At 38.1% G+C, this 15,333-nt stretch overlaps 1 protein-coding gene across 4 annotated transcripts in view; it reads left to right on the top strand.

Annotated features, from left to right (window-relative positions):
- The window catches only part of HMCN1 (hemicentin 1), a 538,357-nt gene that overhangs the window by 251,807 nt on the left and 271,217 nt on the right, over nt 1–15,333 (top strand). For all 4 annotated transcript variants that reach the window (XM_070384783.1, XM_070384782.1, XM_070384784.1 and 1 more), the window contains 3 exons: nt 668–795; nt 3,282–3,395; nt 8,948–9,106. In XM_070384783.1, coding sequence (XP_070240884.1) covers nt 668–795; nt 3,282–3,395; nt 8,948–9,106 — 401 coding nt within the window. The remainder of the gene's footprint in view (nt 1–667; nt 796–3,281; nt 3,396–8,947; nt 9,107–15,333) is intronic.

Below are 15,333 nucleotides of genomic sequence, written 5' to 3'. Positions count from 1 at the left end.
CTGCTAAGTCACTTCAGTCGTGTCCGACTCTGTGTGACCCCGTAGACGGCAGCCCACCAGGCTCCCCCGTCCCTGGGATTCTCCAGGCAAGAACACTGGAGTGGGTTGCCATTTCCTTCTCCAATGTATGAAAGGGAAAAGTGAAAGTGAAGTCGCTCAGTTGTGTCCGACACTCAGCGACCCCATGGACTGCAGCCTTCCAGGCTCCTCCGTCCAAGGGATTTTCCAGGCAAGAGTACTGGAGCGGGGTGCCATTGCCTTCTCTGCATCGGATTGTTAGGAACATTTAAAACATGAATAAATGTAAAGGTGCTAGATCAGCCTTGGCACATGCCAATTACTAGATATATGGAACCTATTGTTATTATTCTGGAGAAGGAAATGGCAACCACTACAGTATTCTTGCCTGGAGAATCCCATGGAGAGAGGAGCCTGGCTGGGCTACAGTCCATGGGGTCGCAAAAAGTCGGACACGACTGAAGCGACTTAACACACACACATATATTGTTACTATTACGATGTTTCTTCTTATATAGTGATGCTATTAATTGTTTTTGCAATCAGCACCAAAGGCATAACTCTAAAGTATTTGAAGATATTTGAAGGAAGTTGCTATAGTTCCTTGATCCTATTACTATTTTCAATTTTATTTTCTTTTTGTCTATAGGTATAGGATGACCTCAGAAGGTAACTTATTTATCAAAAATGCAGTTCCCAAAGATGCAGGGATCTATGGTTGCCTGGCAAGTAATTCAGCTGGAATGGATAAACAGACTTCTACCCTCAGATACATTGGCAAGTATAATCAGTTTAAAAGCCAGTTCAAATAGGATGAATATCATATCAAGTAATGTAAAAGTGCAAATTAATATTGGAATGAGTCATATCCAGTTGTATAATTTTTTTTTGTCTCACACACTGATTAAAGCAAATATTTTAACTAATTTAAGTTAAAAGTTCAGGAAATGAATAGCTTTATTAGTCAACAGAAATCAAGGAAGATTCCAGATTATGGAAGAGTTTCTGATTGCCCATAGAGTTCTGTCCTTCCATGGTTGATCTGTACTTTGTAATATTTTACTTACAAATCAACAGATTCTATATTTTTCCTAGTTTACCTCAACTTTTGTTTTACATTTTCCACTTACGTCCATATATGTTTGAATTTATATATTCATACGTAAATGCATATATATGAAATTGTTTATAACATTTATATTATAATTAAATATTTATAACATTCCTGTCACTATCTACATATTATTTTTGCTTTTCATCTTCAGTTTTTCCTCTCAAACTCAAATATTTATTGAAGATAAATATTTTATTTTTCTTGTAATAATAAATAATATCATGACAACTATTCTATAATATCACATAATATATTAGAATATATACATTCTAACATGTAAATGTAATCTAATCTATTATAATACATAATCATATATTCTAATAATATAGAATGTTTCTTTTAATTTGATGTTTCTTAGACAGAGAAAGGACATGGGCATTACATACTCAATCTCAGTTTGTAAATTGTAAATAATTAGTGACTAGAAATTCACTCTTTCTCTCATTTTTATTTACCATAGTTCATAGTAAGGTATGTGGAGAGGAAGGAGTATAAAAGAGTCATAATTAAGACTGAGAATTATAGAGGGTATGTATAGATGAGGGAGGTAACAAAAGTGTCGCAAATACTCACCTAAAAGCCTGGGAAGAGTGGTTTCATTTGTAGAAATTATAAAGGCAGGTGGTGAATAAGTTTTTGAAGGGAAAATGGGCTTAGATTTAGAGATGACAATGAAAATCAATCACAGAACACCCATGTGGAGAGAGACCAGACAGTTGGGAAAAGGATTTGCATTGCAGAAATAAATTTTGGTTCATTCACAAAGAAACCAAAATATTCCACCCATTTATTTAACTTATTAATCACTCAAAGTATGTAAAATGCTATGCTAGAGATTATGGAGTGTAAAATTTTAAAAAAAAAAGTACATTATGAGGCCCTTATTTTTCAAGAGTGTGAATAATGAAAGTAGATATACATAAAGAAATATAATAAGGAAGACACATAAGCACTAACGTGGGAGGCTGGCAGAGGGAAGAGTAATAATTCCAGACGGGGAATTTGCAAGCATTTCTCAAAGGAGACAGGATTTAAGCTCAGTCTAGAAGACTGAGTGGGATTTAAAGAGTTGTGACAAAGGGTGTCAGGCAGAGGAAACAACTTTAGCAAAAGTAGGAAGATGGAGAAAATAGAGCATGTTTTGAAACAAGTGTGGCTCCATACCTGTGGCAAGTCAGAAAGTGTAAAGGGGGTGAAATTCAAGAAAAAGCCATGAACCAATATGAGTTTCGAAAGCCAGACTAGGAAATTATGACATGCAATCACTGAAGTTTTCTAGCCAGGTAGTAACATGATCTTTGAGAAGTTAACTCTTGGCTTTGTTTAAAACTACCTCAGTTGAAGTTGGAAAGACCTAAAATGTTCAATTCATTTAAAAAAATGGGTGCGTAAATGGAAGCATTAGGAAAGGGGTGAATTAAAGAGAGCTAAGGAAAGAAACTTAGAGGATGTCTGCATTTAACATCAAAGGGGAAAACAGACTCAAAAGTGGGAGACTGCTTTTTATAGGTGCGAAGTTTAGCCTTAAGTAAGCATTAGTCACTCAGTCATGTCCTACTCTCTTTGATCCCATAGACTATAGCTCCCCAAGCTCTTCTGTCCATGGAATTCTCTAGGCAAGAATACTGGAGTGGGTTGCCATTTCCTTTTCCAGGGGACCTTCCCAACCCAAGGATTAAACCTAGGTTTCCCCCATTGTGGGCAGATTCTTTACCATCTGAGCTACAGAGAGGAACTCCAAAAAAAGTTTAACCTTAAAGAACAACTGTCTCTGTAGATAAGACATGAATATCCTTAAAGTCACATAGAAAATGCACATCAATTAATTGAAATATGCATCAGTTGTGCACATTTCAAAATGTGTATCTCAGAGAAAATGTGCATCAATTAATATCCTAAATTTTTGGACTCTGTTTTAGCAGAATTATTTTTGCCTGATATTCTTTTGGTTTTTACAGATGATCTTTTATCACACACATCATTGTGCATATACATTAGAAGAGTTTATTTCTATTTATTATAAATACTGAGATGGCCACAGACACATAAATAATGATTGTTTTTTTTAATGGCTTCATTTAGTAAACATAAACAAGGTGCACGTGGCATTGTGCTAGGCTTTAACTGTTTGCATGTTTGTTGTTTTCAGAAGCCCCGAAGTTGATTGTAGTTCAGAGTGAGCTCTTGGTTGCCCTGGGAGATACAACAGTTATGGAATGTAAAACCTCTGGTGTTCCTCCACCTCAAGTTAAATGGTTCAAAGGTACATTTCTTAAGTATGTTCATGTCTGATTCACTTAGTATTGCTCTCTCTTTTGGATAAAAATAATTTGTTAAAAATTTGTTTTGGTGTGTGACTTAGCAGCCCCATAAAATGTGTTTATGGTCTCACTAGAGACGGCAGTTCAACATGCTGCACTCTGAATTTCAGCATTTGACATCTGGTGTGGATTATAGAACCGTGAAAATCAAAGCAGGAAAACTTCTCCTCTGCTAATCCAGCTGAACATTCTCTTTGTTAGTTTAGGATTGTTTCCTGTAGAAAATTGTCCAGGAATACTCAGTTCATGTTTAAAATAGCTTCTCTGATTTCAGTTCACTTTGCTTAGGCTCTCACAATTAGGAAGTTTCCTAGATTCTGCAGATTACTTTTCTATAAAGTGCTCAAATAAAGACTCATGTTAAAGCTTACAATTGAATACCATTTGTGATTTAAAGACAAATGTATTTTGTGGTCGGCTTTATCATGCGTGGTAGATGTTTATGTCAAGTATAGAAATGATCTGCCCCTGTTTGTGACATAAAGGTTCTGCCTCTGTGATTCTGTAATAAAATAATAATAATGTGCTGCTTGTCCCTGGTGAAAATGCCCTTGGGCCCTGGTCCAGGCTCAGATGCTGACAGTGGCTATCTCTGCAGAGTGTCCCGCTCCTGTTTCTCTCAGTTTTTCCAGTCTATGAGAAAGAAAAATCCCCACAAACACCCTGAGAGGGGAGGTTGCTAGGATTATTGAGATGCTGTTTGCAAAATACTCTTTAATCTTCAGATGAAAAATGCTAAATAGTACAAAGCACTATTGTTATGATTCTGTTTGTTAAATCACAGACATTCCCATAGCAACAGGTTGATGTCATAATCACAAAATTGTGAATTCACCTCGGGTTCAAACTCTTGGGGAACATGAGGTGAAAAAGAACATGAAGCTTTATGCAGAAAGCAAATACTTTCAATAACATAAATTAGAAACAGGGAGGGAAACAAGGAGATAATGTCATTTTTCATAGTTTTCCTTGTTAAATGATTTTTAAGTCTTTGTGTTTTCTCTGATAAGAAAGTATTTGTGGATTTGCTTCTTAATTAGGTTTCAGTTCTATTTCAGTCAACAAAAATGAATTTCCCTGATTTGAAATGCTTAAATCTTTAACTTTCAAATGAAATAGATAATAGTTTCAAACTCTCATCTTAAAGAAATCCAGAAAAAATGTGTTATAGAGGTAGTTCTCTTTTTTAATTGTCATCAGGAGTTTATATTAAAAATAAAAATGTTTTAAAAACTAATAGAACCTGGTGATTTCTCTGCCTGTGTAGAGCTGAGTCACAGAAAGAGTCTTTTATGCTCTCAGATTGGGGCTACTCTCCTGAATAACTTTGTATGTCAGTTTTGGCCCCACAGATACCTTGGGATCTAAATGAGGAGTTAGGGAACCAGCCAGCCACCACATGGAAGATTCTAGAATTAACTATGCATTTGTTTCTCTTCTCGACTAGAGACATTGGAGTTCAATGGGCCAAGTAAATCCTATCTCATTTCTCTGTTCAAATTATGCACCAGCAGAGCTAGCATGTGGGCATTAAACACTGACAGATGATTATGCAGGACCTGCATTTTGTTGAGCAGCAACACACACAGCTGCCCTGAGCCCCAGGATCACTGGCTCTCCCAGTCACAGGCAGGCAATTTATCCCTTAGGCAGAGTCTGGATCATAAAGAGAAAAGCCAGAAGACAAACCGGTTTATTTGCAAACTGGCTTGAAAAAAGAAAGGGGTGGGGGGCAGCTGGACCTTTCTTGTCCATCTCTGCTGGAATGAGACACCAGCAAAATTAGGAAAATCCCTCATTTGGGAAACTACAGGTAATAGATTAGTTCTTTCCCTAACCATAAGAATAACCTTTTGATCATGCCTTTTTTTTCCCCCCAGGCAGTTCTGATTGAATAAAGTAACAGTTTGTTTTTTAAACAGACGTTACAGCATTGTTAACTCTATGCACTGTTGTACAGCGGATCTCTAGAACTCATTCATCTTGTGGGACTGAAACTTTAAGCCTGTTGAACAATGACTTCCCATTTCCCCTGCCCTGCAGCCTTTGGCAGCCACCATTCTTTAATAAGTGGTATTTCATTCAGACCATTCGAGAAAAGGAATCTCACACATACAAATGCCCACCAAAATTTTAGATATTAGAAATGAGCAACATAAGATGGGTTCAAAGAAAGAATCAAGGACACTATTAAAATATTGTATGAAGAGTATTTGTGGCAAAATGGTAAAGAAATTGGGTTTCTTTAGATTGGTGGTTATTATAGTTGGGAATCCCTGGAGGTTCCCACCAACTCTTTCCAGGTCCATGAGATCAAAATTATTTTCCTGATGATACCAAATTGTTATTTGACTCTTTCACACTCATTGTCTTATGAGTGATTCGTGAAGTTTTAGGAGCTGTGTAACATGTGATATCCAGTAGAGTGAATGCAGAAGCAAAAAAGAACACTCAACAGTCTTCTTTTAAGCTAGACAGTCTAGAGATTTGCAAAAATGTGAAACAATGCAACTTTTCTCACAAAATTTCTCTAGTTCAGAGAAATATTATTTTTTATAGGATAGATTTATGTTAAAATGTCATGAGTTACTAGAAAATAAGTGCATATGCTTTTAAACTTTTCAGTTTCTTTTCTAAAATGCTGCTGCTGCTAAGTCGCTTCAGTCGTGTCCAACTCTGTGTGACCCCATAGACCGCAGCCCACCAGGCTCCTCTGTCCCTGAGATTCTCCAGGCAAGAATACTGGAGTGGGTTGCCATGTCCTTAGTACAGATAAATATAATCTACATAAACAAAAACTCTTTAAAGTCCCTGATAATTTTTTAGAGTGTAGAAAAGAGTCTTGAGACAAACATTTTTGAGAACCAATAAAGAACTTTCAACAGTTTAAAGGATCTTATGTCATGGATAAATTATCTATTAGTCTTTATGTCCATAGATGCCAAAATCTAATTTAAACTAAAGCAGAAAGTATCCTCCTTAGTGGATAATGATTGTTTTAAATCCTAGAATGTCAGCAAAATTTATATACTATAATGTATGTAAATATTCTTCTAATCTTATCTAATATTAAAATTAAAGATTTACTCCCCCAATCATCTTCATCTCAAAGTTCTGTATTTCTTTATGGCTTTATAGCAATACTTTGATTGCTAATTGTTCAGTAGAAATCAAGAGAGATTATCAAAATATGATCAGTATGTAAACTTGATATAACCAGTGTTTTCCAATTTATATTTTGTTTCATTACTGCTGTTTTTAAAATACTTTTATTTAGAAAAAAGTGCTAGCAAAAAGGTCTTATTTCATCCTGTTATGTCCTCTGACATATACAGAAAAAACCAATGGAGAAGTAAAATGCAAAACTCTAAATGCGTTTTAGTCCAAACATTTTAATGCTTGATGAACAGCTTGGTCACATTGCATCCTCCCCTAGTGGGAGGAAGGTTTATGTCAACATCATCTGCTTTTACTTATGAAAATTTCCCAGACGCACATAGACAAGGCTTTAGCTGCTTCTCTCATTCTCGCATGGTATGCAGTAGCCAGCTTAAAAGGGTGATTGAGGTTTTAAATGTTGGAATGCTGAAAAATACTTTATTTTTGGCACTCACAGTTGCTAATGTAATTTTTTTGTTTTGATATTTATGGCTTCTTTGACCTCATCTCCTCCTCAAATTATAAAAACAAAATGAGAATTTGTTTGTCACCCTAAGTCTGTTGGTTGTTGCTTTGTATAGTGTTCTAGAGAATTACTAGCTCTAGGGTTTTAGCCTGTTAAAAGCTAAGGGACACAGATGTAGAATACAAGCTTATGGTTACCAAGGGGGAAACAGAGGGATGGCATAAATTGGGAGATTAGGATTGACATATATGTACTACTATTAATATGTGTATATATTAGTAAAATCGGTAACTAATAACCTTCTGTATAGCACAGGGAGCCTTTTTCAATACTCTGTGATGACCTTTATGGGAAAGGAATTTGAAAAAGAGTGGCTGTGTGTGTATGTGTAACTGATTCACTTTGCTGTACAGCAGAAACTAACACAACATTGTAAATCAGTTGTACTCCAATAAAAATTAGTTTAAAAAGCTAAGGGAGTTACTTCTGCAGTCTTCAGTCCCAAGACACATGGCTAAGCCAGTAAATGGCATTTTGGAGAATACTTCTTTAGACTTGACATCTGGCATGCTGTGAAACCCTAAGAGCAATGGCCTTTAAACCTCCTGGAAATTTTTTAGGATCCCCACAAAAAGTTTTACATCGCCCTTTACAAAAAAGAAGCAAAAGAGGTAGGAACACTAAGCTGTCATGTAAACATCAGTAAGTGTTTGTCGCTTACTTGTGCCCAGCTCTTTGCAATCCCATGGATTGTAGCCTGTCAGGCTCCTCTGTCCCTGAAATTCTCCAGGCAAGAATACTGGGGTGGGTTGCTGTTCCCTCCTCCTGAAGATCTTGCCGACCCAGGGATCAAACCCAGGTCTCCAGTACTGGGTATTTTTTTTACGATACTTGTCATCCTGGTTAATTTCATTCTTAGGTAAGGAGAAACCCTGGAGGAAAGGAAGCCTAAGGATAGGCTGACTCAGCTTACAGATTTATTGAGGCATTGCCTGCCCTCAAATAGAAATGGTTCTCAGAGGATCTGAGGTGTTGCAGGGATAGGCAACCCAGACATAAGTCATCTTTCTTGGGTTATTCTACCCTCACACTGAGGTCAAACTCATTATCTGGTTGCATCCTCCACTCATTTATTCCCTACCTGCTTCTTCCCCAAACCCTGTAACTCTGACTTAAAAAACTTTGATGTATAATACAGATTTTAGTAGAGGTATCCTGGGAGATTAATATAATAACAGTCCTCTCCAGGAGTTCTCCATCCATTCTTTTTCTTTCAACAAGCTCCTTCCTATGCTCTCTAGCCAGCTGTGGTTCCTTAGCCATTCTTAGAATCCCCTCAAGCAGCTTAAACCTCTCACAGGACAAAATCTGACTGAGAACATTAAGCAAACCAGAAACCTGGGCATTTAACCAAACTAAGAACACCCATAGTCTCCAAAGTATTTCCTGGGTAATTGAAATTCATCCTGTTACAAAGATGGTAGAAATTTTGTTTCCATCTTCATCTTCCTTTTCTATTTTCACAGCTGCAGTGATAGCTTCCACTCTTTCTTAATCTCCCAACATAGCTTCAAAGAGTTTGTTCTCATTTAGGCACACATACAGTAGGAAATATATGCACATAATTCATTTAGAGCCTGATTTTTGGTTATAGGTTCGCCTGTGGAATTATATAGTCCTAAATCAGCTCATTACCAAGAAACATTTCCTTCATTCATTGCATAAGCATTGTTTAAGTGTCTGTGTTGTGCCAGACACTTGGATTTAAAAACTTTACCATCAGTTTTTTTCAGAAGTTTTGCCGTCAGATCAATAGCGAACTATTGAAACCCTTAACTGTGTATCATTCTCCCCGTCATTCTTACTTAGGGGATCTTGAGCTGAAGCCCTCAACATTCCTCATTATTGACCCTCTCTTGGGACTTTTGAAGATTCAAGAAACTCAAGATTTGGATGCTGGTGATTATACGTGTGTTGCTGTCAATGATGCTGGAAGAGCAACTGGCAGGATAACTCTGGATGTTGGCTGTAAGTAAGCATCCTGGCTCTGATAGACAAGTTTGTTTTGAAATTGACCTGGAATTTTGTCATGATCACAGCTTTGAAACAGTTAGTGGAAATATTTGTCAGAATGGCAAAATTAGACTTAGCATTTCATATTATTAATGTAATGTAGTTAACATTTACCAAGTTTTTTTTTCCTATTTACCAAGCACTGTACTAAGAACAGTGTGTATATGTATGTGTGTGTGTGTGTGTGTGTCTATGTATATATATATATATGTATGCATTATATCATTAAACCCTACTAAGTTTTTTTTCTATTTACCATGCACTATGCTAAGAACACCCCACTCCAGTACTTCTGCCTGGAGAATCCCATGGGTGGAGGAGCCTGGTGGGCTGCAGTCCATGGGGTCGCTAGGAGCCGGACACGGCTGAGTGACTTCCCTTTCACTTTTCACTTTCATGCATTGGAGAAGGAAATGGCAACCCACTCCAGTGTTCTTGCCTGGAGAATCCCAGGGACGGGGGAACCTGGTGGGCTGCCGTCTATGGGGTCACACAGAGTTGGACATGACTGAAGTGACTTAGCAGCAGCAGCAGCATGCTAAGAACAGTGAATATATATATGTGTGTGTGTGTGTATGCATTATATCATTAAACCCTTCTAACAATCTTAAGAGGAATATACTATAATTTTCCCCACTACATAGGTAAGGAAATGGAAACTTAAAAATGTCTAAGTAAATTGACCAGCTCAAGAGCTATGGAGGGACGGCCTGGTTGTTTGAACCCAGGTTGTTTGATTTCAGAGACTATAAGCTTCAGTGTCTCTCATCTGTTTGCCAAACATTTTCCAATCAGGAGTCATCCATTTGGACAGCAAATTCCTAAGTATTAACATCTGAAGGCCGAAAATTAGACTTTGGCTTTCGATCATGATTTGGAAATGTTGATGACAGAAAAGGTAGCAGATTGTCCTCTTCCTTCTTTTTTTTTTTTAAATTCACTAGCAGTGACTCCTTTGTGTATAAGAACAAAGCATGAACTACAAATAAACATCAGTCACAATGGGAATGATACAGCATGCGCATGACAACTTCAGTCGAATTCCTCAAGGAGTTTGGTCCTCCCTTCTTCGTCTCTCCATCTCATGCTTCTTGAAAAATAAAATTACACAGTTATGGTTAACACATGAAATAAAGCAGAGCTTGTTTCATACGAGAAAGAACCCAGCAGCTTAATTTTAACAGATAAGTCATATGGTTGCATCACTTAAATTTATAAAATATGATTTATGCATGATGATTTTCAAGCCAAAACTTTTTTTTTTTTAAAGGTTAAGAACTATAAAGAAAGTGCATTTTTTATTTTGAATAAAGTAACACAGAACATTTTAGTTCTACCGTCTTAGTTCTTTAAATGAAAATCATGTCCCTCTAAGCTTAGTATTTTGTTTTGTATAAACTAAATGTTTTCCCTCTTGGGATCTTTTATGATCCCCATGCCCTTGGGCTTTCTGGTGAACACTCTTCATTCTTGGTGATTATGCCCTTTGGGTAGAATCAACAAAGCTGAATATGGTCACAGAGATCACTGTAGAATCTGTCTGGGGCACAGCAAGATGTGTTTGAACCATGACTAAACCCTGTGGTTACTGAGAGAAGTGCTTTGGAAATAAGATTGGAATCTCGGGGTGGAAGGTCTCTAAATCTATCAGCAGAGTGTAAGATACAAGAAATGCTTTTAGAAATACTGGGTTGGCCAACCCATCTACCAGTGTTCAGAAAAACTCAAATGAACTTTTTGGCCAACCTAATATAAGGCCCAAATGAAGGGGGTGATCAGATACAGAATTCTTGTTTTTTAGAAATATACAAAGTACAGAGTTTGACTTCTCAACATTTTCTAGTTTTGCTTTTCCCTCTTCCCTGCATGTATATTTTTTTGTTAACCCAACATTCTTTTAGAGTCATCTAGCTCTCAGTTCAGTTCAGTTCAGTTCAGTCGCTTAGTCGTGTCTGACTCTTTGCGACCCCATGAATCACAGCACGCCAGGCCTCCCTGTCCATCACCAACTCCTGGAGTTCACTCAGACTCTCGTCCATTGAGTCAGTGATGCCATCCAGCCATCTCATCCTCTGTCTTCCCCTTCTCCTCCTGCCCCCAATCCCTCCCAGCATCAGAGTCTTTTCCAATGAGTCAACTCTTCGCACGAGGTGGCCAACGTACTGGAATTTCAGCTTTAGCATCATTCCTTCCAAAGAAATCCCAGGGCTGTTCTCCTTCAGAATGGACTGGTTGGATCTCCTTGCAGTCTAGCTCTAGAGGAGTGAAATAGCTTGGCAAAAAGGGAATGATATCCTCAACCCCTCCAAGATTGTAGAAAATCTCCAGAGAAAAGGGAGTGACACCCTCAACCTTCCAAGATTGTAGAAAACCTAAACACCTTAACATGCTTACTTGGTGCCTTCTTAATTTTTTTAGCTTCTGGACTTGCCAAGTTTCTCTTCTGATGAGCAAAAAGCAATATAAAAGTTAGAGCTGTCTGTGCTGGAGTGACTTGGAGTAGATTAGGAAACATCCTAATAAATATTTTATAACCTAGACATCAATCTGCCTCTTTGTCTTCAGTCCATCTCTAATTAGTGCCCTCAGGTCTCTTGCCCTCTTGTATTTACACCCCCTCAGACAGGCTATAATCTGGAATCATCTTCACATCCTTTCCTATAACCATGGTGCTGACACACCAGTGGGAAGGATCACCTAAACCTTGGACTGTGATAAATTAACAAAATCCTTCCTCAGCTCTTGACTCAGAGCTCAGTCCTCCCGTGTGTCTGTGTGTAACTTTCTCTCCCATTCCCTACGGACAGTTCAAAGCTGAGAACTTTTTCAAGTTTCTTCCTAATCTCCACCACCTTTTCTCTCAGCTGTGGCTTTCCCTTCCGCCTCAGAGATAGAAGTGAGACATTTTGGCAGTCAGTCCCTTTGCCTCCTACCTCTGTGTCTATAGACTAATCCTCACCTCCTTCCCTCTCCTCTCCAAGGTTGTGAAAGAAATGAAGATGGGGAAAAGTTGATAAGATGGTAATATATGGATCAAAGGACTAAAGGTCATTAACAGCAAACAGATTCTGAAAGACTTACCTCAATAAGTCTTTAATTGGTACTTAACAAGTACCAACCATTGTGTGAAGCATCTCACATACATTATTTTGTTTCATAATAACTATGAAGTCTGCACGATGAGTATCTCTATTATGAGCTCAAAGAGGTTAGGTAAATTATCCAACATCATACTGCTAATAAATGATAGACCTAAGAGGACTCAGCCCTTTCATCTGTTATATTCATCTGTTACGAGACCACAGGCAAGTTGTTGTTCAGTCACCCAGTCGTGTCTGACTCTGCGACCCCACGGACTGCAGCATGCCGGGCCTCCCTGTCCATTACCGACTCCTGGAGTTTACTCAAACTCATGTCCATTGAGTCAGTGATGCCATCCAACCATCTCATCCTCTGCCTTCTCCTGCCTTCAATCTTTCCCAGCATTAGGGTCTTTTCAAATGAGTCAGTTCTTCGCATCAAGTGGCCAAAGTATTGGAGTTTCAGCTTCAGCATCAGTCCTTCCAATGAATATTTAGGACTGATTTCTTTTAGGATGGACTGGGTGGATCTCCTTGCAGTCCAAGGGACTCTCAAGAGTCTTCTCCAACACCACAGTTCAAAAGCATCAATTCTTCTGTGCTCATCTTTCTTTATAGTCCAACTCTCACATCCATACATGACTACTGGAAAAACCATAGCCTTGACTAGACGGACCTTTGTTGGCAAAGTAATGTTTCTGTTTTTTAATATGCTGTCTACATTGGTTGTAACTTTTCTTCCACAGAGTAAACATCTTTTAATTTCATGGCTGCAGTTACTATCTGCAGTGATTTTGGAGCCCAAAAAATAAAGTCTGCCACTGTTTCCACTGTTTCCCCATCCATTTGCCATGAAATGATGGGACCAGATGCCATGATCTAAGTTTTCTGAAAGAAAAATAGATGGCTGTCCCTCACTGTCTTCCAAAATTTGCCCAAGTTCATGTCCATTGCATTGGGGATGCCATCCAGCCATCTCATCCTCTGAAGCCCTCTTTTCCTTCTGTCCTCAATCTTTCCCAGCATCAGGGACTCTTCCAGTGAATCGTCTGTTCTCATCAATGACCAAAATACAGGAGATCCACTTCAGCATCAGTCATTCCAGTGAATATTCAGGGTTGATCTCCCTTAAGATTGACTGGTTTAGCAAATAGTTATAGTGAAATTAAAAAACTGTTTTGAGTTTAGAAAACTGTGGTGTGGGCATGAAATTTGATGAAAAGGAGGAATTGCTGGAGAGCTGAATGTCTCGAAGTTGGTAGCTGGTTGACATGGGCCTCAGAGGAACATGATTACTAATTTGGAGCAGAGAGGTAGAAATTTGAAATGGCCTTAAAATAAAAGGATGTAAGAAAAAAAGTTATATATAGTTATATATTTATCCCTTGTTCCTTGATCTGGATTTTTTTTCTCTTCACTCATATTCAAAATCTTCACTCTCAGTGACCTTTTCTAAAACAATGGCTTCCTTAATTTTATTCCAGTAATTTTCCTGATGGAGCTACTTACATAAACTCTATTGTTTGCTTACTGTAACCTTGATCATTGTTAGCAGTTGCCAAATAACTTAATATTACATCACCATTCATAATTTTGGCATGCCTTAACTATTTCCCTATTCACTGTTAGTATTCTGATCATTGTATTAATAGCTCACAGAGTTTGATTAGACCTTTTCTGGCTACCTAAAAGTACTGTTGCATATCGTAGCAAATAGGTGATGTAACTGCCACACACTATGCATGTCACAGTTGTGATGGTTCTGATTACTACAAGTAGGTTTAAAAGCAACCTTCCCCCTCCCCCAAAAAAAGCCAAGTTTTACCCAGAATTTATATAATGGTTAAGAGAATGGGCTGTAAAAAATGACTGGGTTTTCTGCCTAGCTTTTGCTAGTACCTACTTGACAGGTTGGACTTCTCACATGACTCCGTGGTAAAGAATTCACCTGAGAAGCAGGAGACGTGTGTTAAGTCCCTGGGTCAGGAAGATCCCCTGGAGATGGAAATGGTAACCTACTCTAGTTTTTGTGCCTGGGAAATCTCATGAACAGAGGAGCCTGCTGGGCTATAGTTCATGGGGTTGCAAAAGGAGTCAGACATGACTGAGCAACTAACCAACCTACCAACCAACAACTTGATAGGTTGGCTGTAAAGATGAAATGAGGTATTGTAGCCCATGCATTGGGTTGGCCAAGAAGTTCATTCGGATTTAAATTTCTTGGCCAACCCAATACATTCAGTATGTGAGCAGTTACTGCTTTTCCTCAAAGCTGCTTAATGGGATGTGTATCAGATAGGTGAATATTTACTTTACAACCTGAGTGGTAGTTTTGATTCTCCAAGTCTTGAAAAATAATACAAAAAAAGCATTAAAAATAGTGGTATAGCATTTAAGATTAAGCATTGTGCTTTTAATATGATAGTGTTTCAACTTGATTTTTGAAAAGAGGGCTTGAGATAATTTAAGTGCTACTTTTAGTAGTGCATAAAATTATTCCTTTGAGTTCCAGAACTATTGGGCATAAATTTAAGTAGATTATGACTTAAGAAGAAAAACTTGCTTTTATCCATATCATGTAACTAGTTGGACTTTCAGATTGTTTTTGTGGGTCTGTTACTTCACATAAACAATGCTAGATCAAAAAATAATCATAAAAAGTCTGTTTCATGTTATTTTTGAGTTCTACCTTCTTGTGAGTCTCCATTTTCCTATTTCTCATTATCATGACTTTAAGTTGTGGGCATTTCAGGTCAGGGCTCAGGGAATGTTACCAGTGCTTTTCATCCTTTTTCAAAAGGATGTCATTTGGAAGAGAAAAGGATTGGCTACATCAAACAAAAAGCTGGCCTGGCAGTGACTCTATTTGCAGGATTCCACACCACAGAGGGTGACTTAGACTGTGGTTTCATGTTTTGTGGTTTGGTAGAACCAAAACAGGGTGTTCAGCCATTTTAGAAAAAAAATTCTCAGTTGGACTGCTGCTAAGTCACTTCAGTCGTGTCCGACTCTGTGAGACCCCATGGATGGCAGCCCACCAGGCTCCACCATCCCTGGGATTCTCCAGGCAAGAACACTGGAGTGGGTTGCCATTTCCTTCTC

Source organism: Bos mutus, chromosome 16 (assembly GCF_027580195.1).
Source record: "Bos mutus isolate GX-2022 chromosome 16, NWIPB_WYAK_1.1, whole genome shotgun sequence".
NCBI lineage: Eukaryota > Metazoa > Chordata > Mammalia > Artiodactyla > Bovidae > Bos > Bos mutus.
The sequence above is the reverse complement of the archived record's forward strand: the minus strand, read 5'-3'. Positions and strand labels throughout refer to the sequence as shown.